This window comes from Oryzias melastigma, linkage group LG16, assembly GCF_002922805.2.
Source record: "Oryzias melastigma strain HK-1 linkage group LG16, ASM292280v2, whole genome shotgun sequence".
Taxonomy (NCBI): domain Eukaryota; kingdom Metazoa; phylum Chordata; class Actinopteri; order Beloniformes; family Adrianichthyidae; genus Oryzias; species Oryzias melastigma.
Window position 1 is genome coordinate 15,825,907 of NC_050527.1, and position 17,686 is coordinate 15,843,592.

The following is a 17,686-nucleotide window of genomic DNA, read 5'->3' on the forward strand; positions in this document are numbered from 1 at the left end:
CCTACATGTCTATGGTGCGGTTAAAATTGGCGGAAGGGGCACTGAAAGGACCTGTGCACATTTTTCGATTGGGCAACAGGAAGAACCAGTGACACAATTTCAAGAGTAGTTTTTCGGTGTTTTTGTGGTTTTTCTTTTGTCCCTAGCTTCTTCTGTTTAGTTTAGTTTTCTTTAGATTCAGTTTTAAAGTGCCAAGGTTGCTGCTTGACTGTTCTCCAAAGCTCCCTGATTTCGTGGCGGGACCCAAAGCTCCCACCGCGCGTGGGAGGAGCTTCTGTCAAAGGCGTTTCTCGTAGGACGCAGATGAGTCGAGATTAGGTTTATTTATTTCAAAGAGCCGAATAAAAGCATCAGTATACGTCTCCATGTCTGGCTTAAGAGAATTTTTTAGTGAGGAGCAGCAGCTGTCCCGCGCTGTGGCAGGACAAAGCCGCTGCTCCGTCTATAACAGGGGAGGGCAGTATGGCAAGCAAAAGGTGTCATAAATCACCAGCAAAAGCAGGCAGGACGGTGCCTCACCTGGACATGTTCTACGGATAATAAATATTATTTTAAATGTTGAAATGTTCCCACAGTTTCAATAAATCAGTTAGTACCAAATAAATCATTTAAATTTAATTTTAACTGTTTTATTTAGGATTTAATTTGGACATTGGAGTGGGAGCCGCAAGAAAAAATGTGCATTTTTGAGGTTACTGCAGATAGATTTGGTCATTTCAAAACTACTTTCAAGCATTCTTCTCCCCCAGTTTTTGTAGATTTGGTCTTAAGATGTGTAAATATCATCAGAAACAACATGTTTTAGTTTTTTGTTTGTGTCCAAAGTTTAGAGATATTTTGTTTTTATAAATAGGTCTCAACGAGCAAATGTTTTGATGAAATAAATGTGAGAGTATATTTACGCTTTAAAGTTCTGTATATATGTTTTATCAAATATATCTTTTGAAACTTTTCAAAAGATTAATTTTAGACTTTTATCTCGTTATTTTTTCCTGTAATTTTTTACTTTTTACCGATCTGAAAAATTATCCAAACAGTGACCCTAAAACCGTGATACGATCCATCCATTACACCCCTACTTCCTTTTGTCTTTCTGTCCTCTTCTTCTTTTCTTATATAATTTCTTTTTACCGTCTTGTCTTCTTTGATTAAATCCTTCTATTCAACCACCTATCCATCCTTTAATCCAGGGGTCTCAAACTGGTGACTATATTTTGCGGGCCCCGCTTTAATATGATAGTTTAATGTTGGTGCGTTGTTTCGTATGAATGGCACTTTTACAGTGCGGAGCTGACAAATCAACCAATCACAGTGGGAAATATGACTCTTGGGGGCGTGACATTGACTGGGCTTGACGCAGGGAAACTTTTCGGACTTAAACCTGACACCCCCCAGACCACATTAATGAGTTCTTTAATTTTTTACTATTCACGGATAATTTTCTCAATACATGCAGCCAGTGCTGAATGCAGACAGTGGACGCAAAAACATATTTTTGGCACCAATGGAACCCCATACTTACCCAACCTCCGCCAGACTGCCTTCAGTGGCCCCAAAGTAAAATTAATTTGAGACCCTCCTCTTCTTTTGTTCCTTTTTTCCCTTATTTCTATTCATCCACCCACCTATGTATTCATCCATCCTTCTATCCCTTTATGCATCATGCTTTCTTCCATCCATCATTTTATTCATCAATCCATCAACTATCCAACCATCTACACCGTGTACATTGTCGTCACTCTTTTTGCTTCATTGTTTTTTCATAAAAAATCAATCGATTCCCTTCATTTCACGATACCACAACTATCCATCCACTAATCTTTCTTTCTTTCTTTCTTATTCGTCTTTTACACTTCTCTAAGAGGATTTCTATGATTATATATTTTTCAATTTTTAATGTATAGCTAACAGGTCTACATTTTACACCTCTTTTTAAAATCCCTGATTTGAATCACTCTGAAAATTATAAATGAAATCCTTTGAAGCATGTGTTTTGCTGTTTTTTTGCATCTTAAAATAGGCGGTAACACAGATTCTCACCATTAATATCCAACATCTGTTTTAGATTTTTTTTTCCTTGTTAATCAGACTTCTCATTAAGATCAGTAAATTGACATCTGTTAGACTGCATTTTAGGGTTTTTTGTGCTACCCAGTAAAAAGGTACGAAGCTTAACCAATTATTTCAGTAGATGTGGAAAATGAATTTATTAACCCGCCGTGACACTCTGTCACTGAAAATACACCATACTTCTCCCACTTTTAATGACTTACAAATTTGAGACAATTGGATGTGGGATAAAACTTTTGTCCCACAATAACCTTTTAATTTGTAGTCAAATCACTATGGTAACCGTAGTGTCGTCTTACTCGGTCACTAACTGTTTCATTCATTAACTGTATTATTACTTTGCCCTCTTTTCTTGTGCGTCTCTCTACTGGCTGCCGCACAGAAAGAAGGGCCTTTGTTGGTGCCTGAAAGGCCCCGTCTCTGTGAGCGCACATTCTGATGGGAACCCTGCTGTACCCACAAAACAAACTCCTTCCAAAGGAGTTCTGTTGCACATCTGAAACTCAATTAAGTCCAATCAAGACACTGGTCCCAGCTAGATGTTTAGTTTAAAAACTATATAGACATAAGGACATGAAAGACATTTAAGCTTGTCCAATCATAACTAATATTTTTTCAGGAATAAAGAAGATAATTTGGTTTATTTTATTATATATGTGTACCTTATTTGTCTGTTTTTTTTCTCATTGGAACTCACTTTGAGAAGCAAATAAATATATATGATATTATGATTGTATGGTTTTGGATTTTTAGACCAATACACAAAGATTAGATATGTTAACGTTCAATTTTTTTAAAGTCTTTATTATTATTTGAAGATCCAGAACTAAGTCAAATGTCAAAAAGACTAAATCAATGCTAAAAAATATTGGAGTTATGAAGTAGCCACCTTCATAGGTTGGGTTATAAATTAACCATATTTATTTACATTTAAGACATAAAGTTCACTACAGTTTAACACAGTTTTATTTAAAAAAAGGGGGGGAAAAAAGCATTTAAGGGCTATCAACCAAAAAAAAAAGATCTGTTACATTTTTACCATCCAGCAATTGGATCCATTGATTTATCAAATCCATTATGTTGTGACTATCTGGTGTACGAGAGTGGAAATGGTGAGGTTGACATCTGGAGGTTTTCTTTTTTGGTAGGTGTTAAACGACTGTTCTTTATGGGTTTTGTTTTTATCACTGGGGTCTGAATCTCTACATCACTCCTCTTCTCAGTTATAGCTCTTTACGCTGCCTCTTGATGTGGGAGGTCTTTTTTTTCCAGTTTGCCAGGAATTCGGCAAATGTTGGCACCACAGGAAGCTTCCTGCAATGTGTAAAAATAGTCAAAGTGGCAACAGGTTCTCCTAACTTTCCAAAATAAACATATTCAGTGGCTGGTTTTAAAAACTCTTCGGGTGCTCCATTTCTTTAGGCGTCACGTTTTTGCATAATTTGAAATATCTTTTTTTATTTTTAATTTTTAAGCAGCAAATGTGTCTACTGTCTTTGCCCAATTCAGGAACAATAGAGTAGGTTGAGCATATTCAAGTCAATAAGGGTTAAATAGCTTAACTTTGTTATTCTTTAGTTTAAATCAGAGATAAACGGCCCCCTTTATTGACATGAATACAGTTGGGAAAAAAGGTATTTGTCAGTTGCTCCACTTAAAAAAATGAGTTTGGTCTGTAACATTCATAAGTACACTACAATTATGAGAGACAGAATGTAAAAAAAAAGAATCTAGAAAATCCTATTGCATGATTTTTAAAGAATTTATTTTTTAAATAATTAATTTGGACTTCTTCAAGCGTCTTATCTATCCTCCACTGGTTGCCTTTGCTAATGACAAATATTTTAACTGGTAATCTGAATAAAACTAACTCATTGACCTTGTGGTGGAGTGTCCGCTCTGAGACCAGAAGGTCACAAGTTCAAATCTACGGTTGAGTCATACCTTTTGTCTCTACAAATGGAACCCAAAGCATCTGTTCTTGACACTCTACATTAAGGGGTTGGTTAGATCAGGGAATTAAACCACCAAATGGTTATTGAGTGCAGCTGTGTCTGCAGCTCACCTCTCCCCCAGGAGAGAGGGATGGGTCAAATGCAGAGAACCCATTTTGAACACCTAGGTTCTAACCTAACCAATGAGACCAACTTTGAGTTAAATTACACCAGTCCACATCCTGAAACAGTCACCCATGACTGCAACCACTCCACCATGACCAAGACCAAAGAACTGTCGAAGGACACCAGGGACAAGATTGTAAACTGAACCAGACTGAAGTAAACCAATCTACAAAAACACAGTTTGATGAGAAGAGATGCAAGAAGTACAAGATCACTGACAATCTTCCTCCATCTGGAGCTCCAAATCAGATCTCACCTGATGGAGTACAAATGATCAATGACCTGAAGAGAGCTGGGATCAAAAGTTACTATAGTAACACATTATGTGGATTCAGATCCTGAAGATCCAAAGGTCCCCCGAACAACCTAACACATGTCCAGGCCCATCTAACGTTTGCCAGAGACCATCTGAGAATGTCATGTGATCAGACATACTTTGGCAAAGTGTTCTCTCAGTATGTTGGGGTTCCACAGATTTTTTTCAATGCAATTTTACCTGCTGTTAGGCTGTTGAACATTGTCTATCAATCTCCTCCATGCCATGTGTCCTATATAGAATCAATTCAGTTTGACAAATTAAAAAAATATATATTCGATCACCAGAAGATTTTTGGTTTCATTCTATAGTCCTGGACTTATTTTTCTATGAAGGTTTGAAAAGTTTTGTGAAAAGTATGAACATTTCAATTCTCTGTCTGAAATAGTGTATAAAATGTGTAGAGGGGTTTAACAGCCTTAAACATCTATAATCCTTCGTCTATTGCAAGTTATTTTTAGAATGTAACTCCAATAACCAATAAACGAGGGACCACTGTAGACGAACCCTTTGATCACTTAGCAATAATGTTGAACATAAATTTTCCAATATCAAGAGAAACTGATATTTGATATTTACTAATTTTTAATATTGGACTGATATTTTCATGCCAGGCCATAAAAATATGCATGTTGAGAAAAAGGAGTCAAACTTAGAGAGAAAGTCTTAGTTTAGGAATTTGTGGAGTTATGATTTTCTCACAGCTTTGTAATAAAGTAATATAAAAAAGCAATAACCCAAAATTTGAGTTCCAACTCTTGAATAAATTGTCCATAAATGAGTTTTCTTTTTTTTCTTTGCTGCAGCAAAGATCATGAAGTGCAGCCCTACTTTCAAGAGTGCACTAATACTGACAAATTAGAGTTTAATACAAGTCCTTACCCACGGCTCTTAACTACAACTCTTAGCCTTGGCCCGCTCAATTTATTATTTTTCCTCCTAAGTTAAATTACATCATTCTTCCAAAGCTCTTTCCTAATTAAGAGTGCCTAATATGCACTGAGAGTGTTCTGGAAAGACGAGAGCAGGGCAGAGGCTCGCAGCCTTGGAAAACAAGTGTTCTGTCCAGAGCAACAATTGTCATGCTGTTCATCTTTTGAAAGACTCCAATGAAAATGTTAGTTTTAGTATTTATTAACATTTTTTGGGACATTTTTGTGATGATGGAGGACATTCATAAAGAAGACTCAGCTTAAAATTGCATTTCTGAGTATTTTTTTATTCAAATTGCTGTGAATCAGAAGCAGGTGAAAAAATGCTCTTTGAAAAAGCCTGTAGCTCTGACAAAAACTACAAATAGCAGGCCACAAGCTTCCTGCTCCACTCCATTCTGATGCATCCACTTGCAGACAAATAGATCCATGTACGTCTTTGTTTTTCTCGTCTGAGCTGGAATCTGGATCTAAACTGTACATCTGGATAGCTCCAATATTGTTTGGCATTTTTGTTGCACCGGTAATGTTATGTTGGGGACTGCAAGCTGGTGGGAGAGTGTGTAAACAGATAGATGATGGGAAGTGGGGCTGGGCTTACCAACAGTCGCGCCCACAACTTGGCTGTGAATTTCTAATGCACCCCTGCTGCTCTGCAGAAACTATGTCCTAAAAAACAGCTTTTTTTGTCTAAATCCAGCATAATCGTACGTCAGAGGCCACTGGGAACACTTTTACAATAGATTAAACATGGTCAAAGTGGATCTTTTGATGTAGGAAGATCAAGGTTGTGTCTTCACAATGAAAACAAACCACTAGAAATAAAAAATAACACAATAAATAAAAAATATAAGAAATATTTAAAAAGAGATAAAGGTGCTCTTGATTTTGGTCTTTAACAAAGAATCTCATCTTACTTGCGTAGCATTATCCTGTGTGTAGGTGCAATTCTTAAAAGGCTAAGAAACTATCTTTGCATAACTTGACAAAAGTTACTAACTTTTATAAAATATATTGTAGATTTTGAGCTTTTCCCTCATTGCACTGAGGTGTATAGTAGTTACCCTGTTCTCCTAAATGTCAGTGCTGCAGACTCTTGCTTTGTCCTGCTCACATCAGTGTATTTAGGAAAAAGCACATCCCAGGAGTAAAAATAGCAACAAGTTTATCTCAAAACCATGGCCTAAAATAGAGTGAAACCTTACAGGCCTCAATAGTGAAATGGAATGAGCTCCAAAACCCAACCTTATTTGGAAATGTGTTGCTGAGGTTTATTTTTAAATTGTTTATATGGAACTTCATTTGAAAACTCAACATTGGATTCTTGACATGATTGATGAGTGTCGTGTTTTCCAAATAAAAAAATTGGGTGCCTGATTTTACTAATCAACACAGTACATTGTAGCTGATTGGCTGGAAAAGTCCTGGGCTGTCAGGAAACACATAAGTAACAGTGGTGGTTCTGTATCTCACGGGAGGCACTAATGATGCACAGTGGAACAACAGCATGCCAAAAGATAAAGGGCAATGTGAACAAAAAGAAAACCTTTAGTAGTCTGAAATATTGGGAAAACAACTGCACTCTGAAGGGTCACACACAGTCCTGAAATGCAGTACATAATTGCGAGTCAAGTTAAACAACTGTCCCATTTTCCCACTCTTGGCACGCACTCAACTAGCTTCTTTTCTTAACTATCCAGCCAACATATTCTTGTCCTTGGTCCTACCAGTGTGAAGTAGCTTTGCCATAAAATGTGGTTGAAAACTTCTGGAGAGTTTTTGAAACTGATGTTGGTTGTTTTTGTTCCTCTCCTGATGTTGCAGCCAGTGACTCTGCCCCTCCCACAAAGTGCTGAATAAGGTTTAAACATAGAAATTAAAGTCACTCTCCAGGTAGAAGACTAAAAGGTTCACTGCTTTCCTAAACTGGTGTGTTTTATCTGTTGGATTTTTTGGACAATAGGTCTTAGCAGCCAAAAAATGCATAATAAAGAAGAAAAATCATAGATAATTTACACTGGAGCATAAGTCGCACTTTTAAGAGAATTGTATCAAGCAAAATATTAGAACAAGAATAGAAATTTAATCTTGAAAGCCAAAGCATAGTAACAGAATAGACTGTATATATGCACACTTCACTACCTTCACACAATGATTCTTATTTAGCTTCATAAAGCATCAGAGAGATGCAGCATATCAGCGCAACATATAATTAATAATTCAAAACATGCTAACAAGTCAACTAAACCACTAAATCTGTTGAATTCTTTATCCTCTGTCACTTTAACAATTCCGTCAAGCTTAGTGTGAGACTGAGCAGCGCTTCTTCTTCTGTTTTGCTGACAGTAGCAAATACTTATACACACACCTACAGCGCCCTCTGGTGGTTGCTGATATTTATTTTTTTTAAAATCACATACAAGTTGCACCAGAGTTTTGTCACACCCATCAAACTGTGCAAAAAAATAACTAAATAAAATGCGACTTATATTCTCAAAATATTGTAAATACTGACACTATTGTTGTGTATTTCAATTTTATTGGATTATGATAAAAAAACCAAACCAACAAACTTAATAGTTTACTTATTCTAAATATAACTTCCATATTTGTTTCTTGTTGTTTGAGTTACGGGCGTCTAATGCTGAACATCAAACAACACTTAATTTATCCAATTATTCAGTTTCCAGCAGAACAATTAGTTTTTTATACAAAATATATATATATTGCTCAATCAGGATCCTATTAGGTCAGAAAATGTATTTTTAGTTTATTCTAGAACTAAGAATAACTCATTTAAAGAATAGATCTTTAACACTGTCAGGTTAATTATCTGAGCTAGAATCATTTTAGTAGATTCAAGTCTGGACTACACACAAATTACTAAAAAGAAATGATCAATCAGTTACAAAATCTGATTTATTTTGTTTACAGGAACAGGACTTTGTCCTCTTGCAGCAGGTCCATTAAACACAGGTCATCTCTGTGAACTTGTCGGGTTATATGTAAAGCAGTCTGTCCAAGAGCTTGGCCGATCTCGGGTCATGAATCAGATCAAGGTTCCTCAAAACGAGGAAACTTTAGGCAGAAAAACAAAACGAAGCGAAACTCTTCCAGTGACCCCATCATCCCATATGGATCCCAGCATCAATGTGAACAAGTTTAGAATTCAAGACGCAGCAGAGTGTCAAGCAGAAAACAGGAATAATTTAATTATTTACTTCTAGCAAAAAAGGGAATAGAGTAGAAAGGAAGTACACGGATAAATATTTTTGAGGGTTTTTTAAAATAAAAATGCCCTTTTCTGACATGTTGGCTCATTGTCAAACAAACTGAGATGTTAACGAATCCGATATCACTGATGTAGTAAATAAAGTTCAATAGTTTGTCTGTCAGGGCGGGTGAGGATGTCCTGCTGTGAAATCTATGATAAATAGGAGTAAATGTCCCAAAGTCCCACTGTGTGGGGATGAGACAAAGCTGATAGAAGTTCTGCTTAAACCGAGAGCTGATGAAGATACTGGGTCACACTCAGCTTCCAGCCTGACACCTGCTGTGAAGAGAGGAGAAAGTGCTGGAAAGAAAATGACGCCAAGTGTCGTAAATAAGAGAAATTGCATTCTGCTTTGACTGGGATCGCCGGAAGAAGTCGCGTTACTGAAGTGTTGCAACCTGTGATGTGTTGCTTTAGCAGAAAGACTCGGGACACGTGACTTGGAGCAAAGATAGTGTATGATGGGGTGTCTCTGTTGTCTTTTAGGTCCTTTCTGTAGTTTGGTGGCAGCAGAGCTCACATCTATTATGACACAAGTTTTTCTGTGTACACTAAATTATCCAACACAAAAGCAGTGTAATTAGTTGGGGTTTTTTTTAACAGGAGTAAAAAAATGTAAAACTCCTCTTCTTGGTAAAAGTGCTAAAAGTTTGTTTTTCTTCCAGGTTGCCTGTATCAAGGTCAAGAGTGCCGTCTCGTGATTCACTACGAGAAGGGCTTCTCAGTGCTTGCCGACCCCAAAGCAGCAGATGGGGAGGACGGGGAGAGGAGAGCCTTTAACACCTCTGTCAACCCTCAAGTTCTTCTTTCTTATCCCTTTGAAAAGCTTAAGATGTCCTCGGATGATGGAATTCGGATACTGTTTCTGGACTTTGGAGGAAAGGAGGGGGAGATTGTAAGTATGAAGTAGATGCTCTTGATTCACAAAAACAATTAAAGTAATCAGTCCATTCTTGAAGAAGAAAAATTAGCATACAATTTTACGCCAGAATCAAGCAAACTTCCTAAAATGTACTATTTTTTCTTGTTTTTTAAAGTCTCATTCCAATAATCTTTTCATCTTTTGTAAAAGTGTTCCCAGTGGTCTTTTAATTATGACTATGACTTCAAAAACGTCATTTTCTAGGACATAGTTACTGTAGAGCAGCAGTTGTCATTAGAAAGTCACTTCTGAGCTGTTGGCAAGTTTAATTTGAATAGATTTGAATAAAGAAATACTCAGAAATGCAATTATAAGTTTAATTTTCTTAATGTATATCCTCCATCATCAGAAAAAATGCTAAAAGAATGTTAAAAAAAACCAAAAACACTATTTTTTTAGTCTTAAAGAAAAAAAGTAATGCCACAGTTGTGACTATCCTTCCTATATGATTAATTTGAGTCAATTTATACCAGTTAGGGGGTAAACCATTACACAGACGGTTGGTTATTAAAATGTCAAACGTCTTTAACAAAATACATTCAATAAGTAATCAAAAGATTCAAATCATGTGACAAAACTGCGTCATCACGTTTTTTTTACTGAAATCCTCTCAAGTTTGTGAATAAAACAAAACAAAAAGAAAGCCTTCAAAATCTTTGTTATCTAATCTTTTCACTAAAATCCAATTTATTGGTTTCATTGTGAATTTAGCAAATGTTGCTGCTTTAACAGGGTTTGAAAAATGTTGCTGAAAAATTAGAGGTTGAAATGAAAAAATGGAAACTAACTTGATAAATGCATACAAATCCAGTTTTATAATTTGTGTTATCTTAAGGAAGTCATAAAGATACAAGTGTGTTAATGAAAGTGATGTGATAAATCATTGTTTGCAGCATGCACAGGTCTCATTTATCATCTAAAGAAAAAAAAAAGAAAAGTGATGGCAAACAATTTAATGGCATGCTTTATTAATCTATGTGTTTCAGGCCTTAAAATGACAATTATTTTAATTTGTTATTATGTGGTCGTAGTTTTGTTTAGCACTGCAGATTCCAACAGTTTTCCTGGGAATGCAGATGACGTAGAACAGATCTGCAGACTGACGGTTCTCCAGTTTACTACGACTGAAGGGATTTTTACCAGCAGCACAGACGACTCGCTTGGACTGTAGTCTGAGCCTGTCCGACTTACTTTGATCCACTACACTATTTTTATCAATGCTGTTAAACCTTCAAGGATTTTCACATTTTGCTGATTTTATAATAGAAATGAATATGTGACCACTTTAGTAAGTGTACCCATGAATGCTTTCCACATTTCATAAAAGTTGGAACATCTATTTTTAAAAACGCATGGGCATTTCTCAGAAAGTTTCTCACGCCGGAGGATTTTTAATCTTTTAAGCTCACTGACTAAAGGTCCAGCTGGTCCACGTTTCAGGCGGCAATCTCAAAGCAATCTGTACCTCCTTTCTTTTTTCTTCTTTAAGAGACTGACTTAAAAGTGAAGATTAGCACCACGCAGGAGTGTTTTACTGCTGTTCCATGAAGTGTGACTCTAATTCAAACCTCTGAAGCTACATTTATGCATTATTATGTGTTTATTGTATATGAACATATCAGTAAGGGCAGAATTATGACAGCAACACTCCTGATTCCACGCTCCACCGATCCTGAAGGTAAACAGCAAAAGTGTTTTGCAGCTTTGATTTAAACTCTTCTCTTGGCGGCGTGAACACAACACGTTTAAGTGTCTGTCATATCTCTGCATTCCAGCACAGTGAGAGCCCAGGCTTTACAAACAGTCCCCAGGCATGTGTGGATGCTGCTGGGGGCTCATTAGTGAAAGCTTGAAAGTCAGCTCTTTTTGCCGTCACACTTTTGATGCGACTGTAGCGTTATCTTGGCAGGATGAGTCTACGGTGCTGTCCAAGCTCCAACCCCCCATGGAGGAATTTGAATTGTTGGGGTTTGTGATCTGGTCTGCTGTAGATGGACTCTCTTGTCTAACATTTGCTAGACACCAGCTTTGACCAGCTGGTTTGACTGTGAATTCCCGTGCTGAATATCTCCTGGCTTTTGGAACAGGATATGAGTCACAGTGGTCCAGTTAAGCTCTGTTGACTCAGGTTTTCAGCTCCACAGTGATGCAGTGTTTGTTCAAAGCTCCACCTAATCCAAACTGCTAACTGTTGAGCAAGCTTCAGGCGTGTTTTTTACTTTCCTAGTTAGACATTTAACCCATGATTCAAACATTAACTTGTTTCAGCTTGATGAGAACACTTGTCAGTGAAGATGGGCACAATACAGTAAAGCTTTCTGAAGAGGATTTATGCATATAAATCTTTGTGTAGGCACACACTGAAAGGTTGGTTCATCAGGAAAGCATCAGTTTGTTGAAAAAGGAAGACAGCGTATTAGGATGTTCTTAAATCACAATAAACTACCATAATTTGACTTAAATTTGTCTTAAACAGACAGCAGGTGCCAAATTAGGGACATTGGCCACACCTGCCAGGTGAGCCGAAGGCCTGGATGGAAAAAAGGTGCAGCAGTTGCAGCTGGACATAACGATGTTAAAAACTTAAAAATGGTTTCAAAGGTGTTTTTCGTCTTGTCTAGAGCTGTCTCTTTAAAATAAAAGTCTGTCTCTAAAGTCTGTTCTGCTAATGAGAGGGTTTTTAACATTATTTTACTTTGTCTGCCTGAATCATATTTTATTCCACGTTCTCATACCTGTGTTGTCATTCCTTCCAGCAGCTGGACCTGCACTCGTGTCCAAAGCCGATCGTCTTCATCCTTCACTCCTTCCTCTCTGCCAAGATCTCTCGTCTGGGTTTAGTGGCCTGAATGCCTCACTAAAGACTTTTCACCCCATTCGTCACCTCCAGAGAGCCGCCTCTTCATCCTTCTGAAGCCTGCATGTAGTACACAACTTCAGACTCCCTCAACTGGAAACCCGATTTTATTGAATGTAGCCTCTAATTGGGATTTCAGCTTCACTGGGTGGAGGACTGAAAAAGCTCGCGCTGGGACTGGACAGACTTTTGAGGGTGTTTTTTTCTGCCTAAATGACTCCTTTAAAGGTTGCTGGGTATTAAACATCCAGCGAAGAAGCACAGTGTGGACCGGTCTGGATGCAGAGTAATGATGTATCAGCCGTGCAGACTGACGGGAGCGGATTGGGCATTGCTGTCACGCCCAGGGTGGGCTGTTCTGGCCACATGTAGCAGGTTTTCAGATGGATTCACATTTAATTCAATCAAAATGTAATTGCTGCCTGCCCACCATTTACCAAATTGTCTAATTTATTTGCCATTAGCTCCGAGAGGACATTGTTAATTTCACTTGTCATTTTTCTTCCTCTAGCAGTTGACACACTGTGGAAAAAACTGTGCGTTTGTCTTTATTAGAGCCCCCGAGAGCCCTTGTTAGCAGTGTCAGCATTTATCATTCAAACATAGAGAGGGGCACATTTTCTTTTAGCATTTCTCTCTTTTGATAGGTTGCACATTATGACTCAAGTATTTCAACTTTGAGTTGACAATGATCGAACAGTTGTGAGGTTTGACACATATTCTTATGAATGTAATATACCCACGTAAATGTGTTCAGAATAATGGAAAATCATCAATTATGCTTATAAAAAGTGATTCTACTAAGAAAAGTAACCATCTTAGCAAGCACCTTTATTCTTCAGAACACTGTTCTGCAGAGGGAGCACTTGTTTTATTGTCATGGCATGACTCCTCTGTAATGGTAGCTCACAATTAATATTCAGCCCCAAACTAAATTAATTCTGTACATCAGTTAATTAATACTGAAGGGTTAAAGACCCAGAAACTCTGAACAAACTATGCAGGCGTGTAGGGTAGCAACTTGTCGATCAGTTTTGAAACTTTTTTTTGTTGTTGTTTTACTGTAAATGTACCTACAGCACACAAACCCTTTTATTTGTACTGATCAAAGACCCACTCCGATCATAATCAAGTTTTCCCAGTGGTCTTTTAATGAGGATTATGTCTTCTTTTTTAGCTAAAATGAAAAACCCTGTGTCGTTTTCTAGGACATAGTTTCTGCAGAGCTGCAGTAGCCTGAGTTGTGGGTTCTTGGCACGGAGCAACCACACCCCCACTTCCTGTCGCCCATAACTGAGAGCTCTCTGTTTACACTTTCTCCCCCACACTCATTGACTATAACTAGAGATGAAATGATCTCATAGGAAATGCTTTGCTTCCGGATCCACTGAAATGAGGCCAATTCAGTCACCATTTTTACAGCCGCTGCCATCTTGGAACCAGTCGAGGTTTCTATGGCAACTACTGTCACCAATCATGAGTGAGCTTGCTCAGTCCACACCTCTACCTCTGGAAGCAGCTCGGGAGAATTTGTCAAACGTTTGAAGTGGTTGCCAGCGGGCACCACATGCTTTTACTGAGGCATCTGATTGGTCAGTTTATAACTTTAGTTTATAAACGTTTATAAAAAAGTATTAGCAAGAAGATGTTACAAAACCAGGAGCAGAGCAAGAAGGATTCTGACAAATAGAATAACTGAATAACAACTGTTTATTTCTCAATAGAAGTCTGTGGGATTTTGGCTTATTGGAGCCAGCAGGTACTTCCTGTTTGGAGCACGAGTTCCAGTTCTCATTTACAGTCAATGCTGACACCCCCAACATAACAATATCTGTGCAACAAAAATTGCAAAATTGAAAGTATCCAGACGTACAATTTGGAGTCAGGTGCCAGCTCGGGCGAGGAAAACAAAGACGTTCATGGATCTTGTCATCTATATGTTGATGTATCAGAATGGAGCGGAGCAGGAATCTTATGGCCCGCCTGGCGTGTTTACTACATCACAAATATATTCTATAAACAGATTTTTGTTGTCTGCTCCAAATTTTCTTCATACATGTCGTCCATCATAAATAAAATACCACAGGAACATGTAAAAAACACAATTATCATCAGAGTGGGTCTTTAACAAACAGTTAAAGTTTTAAAGTAAAGTTTTAAACCACTTTCATTTATTTTCTATACAATCACCTTTAAACTGAGTTACCTTTAAATAATGATTTAAAAAATGTCTACATAATTGTTTAATAGAAAAAAATATATATTATAAATTTGAATAAAGAAGTGCAATCTAAAAATATGTATTGTTTTAATCTGGCATGAACACACTTTAAAAATACTGCCTTCTGGAGATGTCACTTATAGACAGAAATGATTCAAAGCTTGTTAGTTTATAAACTTGAGGTAAATGTGGCTGTTTGTACTTCTTTAAATTGGAGAATTTACTGTCCTTTTTTAAAACTCACTGAAAAGGAGGGAGCATTGACCTCAAAAAATGCTAATAAATTCATGTGGAGGGGCTGATAAATCAACATTTGTCATGGTTTGCCCCATCAAGAAAAAAAATAATTTATTTTCAATAACGAGAATCAATTTTAACAAATTTGTTTGTTTTTTAAAGTGTGGCAGAAAATCAATGAAAAAATCGTTCTGACTGACCTGACATGACCCCTGGACATTTCTTGTGCCTTTCGATAACTGAAATGAAAACAAAAATGCTATAATTTTATATTAAATAAAGGAAGCAGATAGGACAGAAGGGGTGCTGCTGGATTATCTCACATGTTACATGTTTTTTTTAACCCCATTCCACACACTGTGCTTTTTGATTTTATCTATTGTGATCATACTAAGCTGTAGAGCAGATGTACGATGATAGTGGAGACACTGTAACACAAATCCATCACTGACTGGTTACGTCACGGAGAGAAGAGCTTGTTTAAGATGCACCTTTGATTCGTCGAATACTCTGATGCCTTTGGCAGCTACTCTACTGTAACTCAGAACAATAAAACATAGTTTTTAATTCAAGCCGTGCACATAAAACATATATTTAACAGCAATCCAGTGAGTTGTTTTTTTATTGTTTTGTGTTATTTGTTTTTCAGCAGAAATATGTCTTGTAAATTGAAATAATCACTTATTTCTTTAGATTATGGATGAAGAAATAAAAAAAGAGAAAAATGTTGAAATGTTTTAAATTCCTGGTTGTTGTTTATCAAGCAGCTCACCGGAAAGGATTTGTGGAGCATTTGAGTTGTAAGCAGCACCCCAGACAACCATAACTCTTGACATTGTTTGCTCGGCTCCAAGGTAATGAGTTGGTATCCTCTCCGTCTCCTCTACACTCGCACAACAAGAAGGACGGCGGCTTTTGTGTTAATGAGGAATCCGGAGCTCAAACCCTGAAGTAACTCTTGACATTGTTTACCGCTCGACACTTCTTCCCCGGCAGATTGTCCCAACCTCCTCGTGTTTATTCCAGTTTCTCTGGTGCTATTGAGCCGTGCCAGACACCCAGCAGGACACTGAACGTCGGCAGATAGCAACAGTTGCATCATTTGGAAAAAGGAGCTCAAGGAATTCTCCTCCTGTCAGCTTTCCTACCGAGATGCAAAATCACAAGACCTGGAGGCGCACACAAATGGACCTTTAGCTTTTAAACACAGAATCACAGCCGGTTATCTTATTGAGTGTTGAGCAGGAATGTGAGCACTTCAAAAAAAAAAAAAAAAAGCTGGATCATCAGACAATTGGTGTGAGAGAGCATGGGTGGGTTTATAGTTCAAGCACATGCAGGGAATACCTCTCTCGTGCAATTATATTCCAGCAGAGTGGTGTGTGTGTGTAGCAGCTCAGAATGAAGAGGTTTTTCTTTGGCTCCGTGTCTTGTTGCATTCCTCACTGCAGCAGGTCCTCACAGGTTCTTGATTGGGTTTGCATTTAAGTGCGTCTTGACTGAGTTACCACACAACTGCTACGGTAAAAGGTTCAACAAAACAGCAAATAAAGTAAAGAGGACAAGTTCATCCTTTTCAGCATCTAAAAGTGCTTTTAACATTTAGAGAAAACATGTCTGACTCACACATTCACCTATGTTTGTCCTCGTGTGAAATCAGCTTAAAAAAAACAGTCTTTGTAGTTTGTGTTTTGATTTGACAAAATCTTTTTTTTTAAAAAGAAGAAATATACTTTTAAATGGTCTTAAATTATTAGCACAGGAAGTAGAAGCTGGTTTAACTAAAGGCTGAAATGCTGCCGTCTCATCCTTTGGGACGTACAGCACATGCTGCTCCCCAGAAATGGAACACTTTAATGCTTTTTCCTTTTGTCTGCAGCTCCATTTTTCTCTCTGCAGGAAAGCATTTGAAGATGCAATAACATTCACAGTTTCAACCTTTTTATTTCTCTTACATACTGATGTCCTTAAACTGAACAGGCTGAAACATTTTGACTGTGAACTTTGCCTCTCATCACTTTGTTGTTGCTTCAGCAAGCTGCTGCCGTCTCAGATGGGCTTTCCTTTGGCGCAGGTTTTTGCAGGAGAGACAATTGCATCATAGCTTATTGTGTTCTGGGGAGTTTTTAGTCAATTGAGGAGTGTGCATCTTCTTCTTTAGCTCCACAAACACAAGCTGGTAAAAATCTAATGCGGCATTCTGGGATCAAGAAAAGCTTTTATTGCAGGTTTGCTCAAAACACCTCCTCATTTTTCATCACATATTTCAGATTAGTAACCTAATAACTTAAGCTACAATCAAAAAGTAATCACAATTATCGTCTCTCTGCACTCTGTTCTGCATTCCTCTGTCCACTGACCCATTTTCCTCCTCATTGTGAGTTAAAATGCATCTGCTCTGAGAAGCAAAATACAAATTAATGCTGGGTTTAAGAAAAAATCTATTTTATTGATTAGAATCGATCTTGTCCTACAAGCTGCAACATTGATTTATAAATCCAGAATGTGGTTTCCTTACTTTTGCAGCCTAGCCTTTTAATTGTTAACATTAGATTAAATAAAGTTATTTTGAATTAGATGAAATAATGTGAATTTTTGTATTTTTTTAAGAAAATATGAACTAATATTACTGAATCAAATCTGTATTGTTTCAGAAGTTTGGTATTCATACCCAGTCTTAATGGAAATCTCCCATTCTGTATTTAATGTGTAACATGGCCACCAGCCTGGCTTAACG

The 17,686-nt window shown here is 37.4% G+C and overlaps 1 protein-coding gene across 2 annotated transcripts in view; it reads left to right on the top strand.

Annotated features, from left to right (window-relative positions):
• sntb1 (syntrophin, basic 1) overlaps positions 1–15,677 on the top strand; it is a 42,185-nt gene extending 26,508 nt beyond the window's left edge. The window contains exons 8-9 of one of the 2 annotated variants that reach the window (XM_036215756.1): positions 9,378–9,607; positions 12,394–15,677. In XM_036215756.1, the coding sequence (XP_036071649.1) occupies positions 9,378–9,607; positions 12,394–12,483 (320 nt within the window). In that variant the 3' untranslated portion in view covers positions 12,484–15,677. Of the gene's footprint in view, positions 1–9,377; positions 9,608–12,390 lie in introns of both variants that reach the window. The other variant, XM_036215755.1, reaches the window with a different exon arrangement.
• Positions 15,678–17,686: the final 2,009 nt, after the last annotated feature.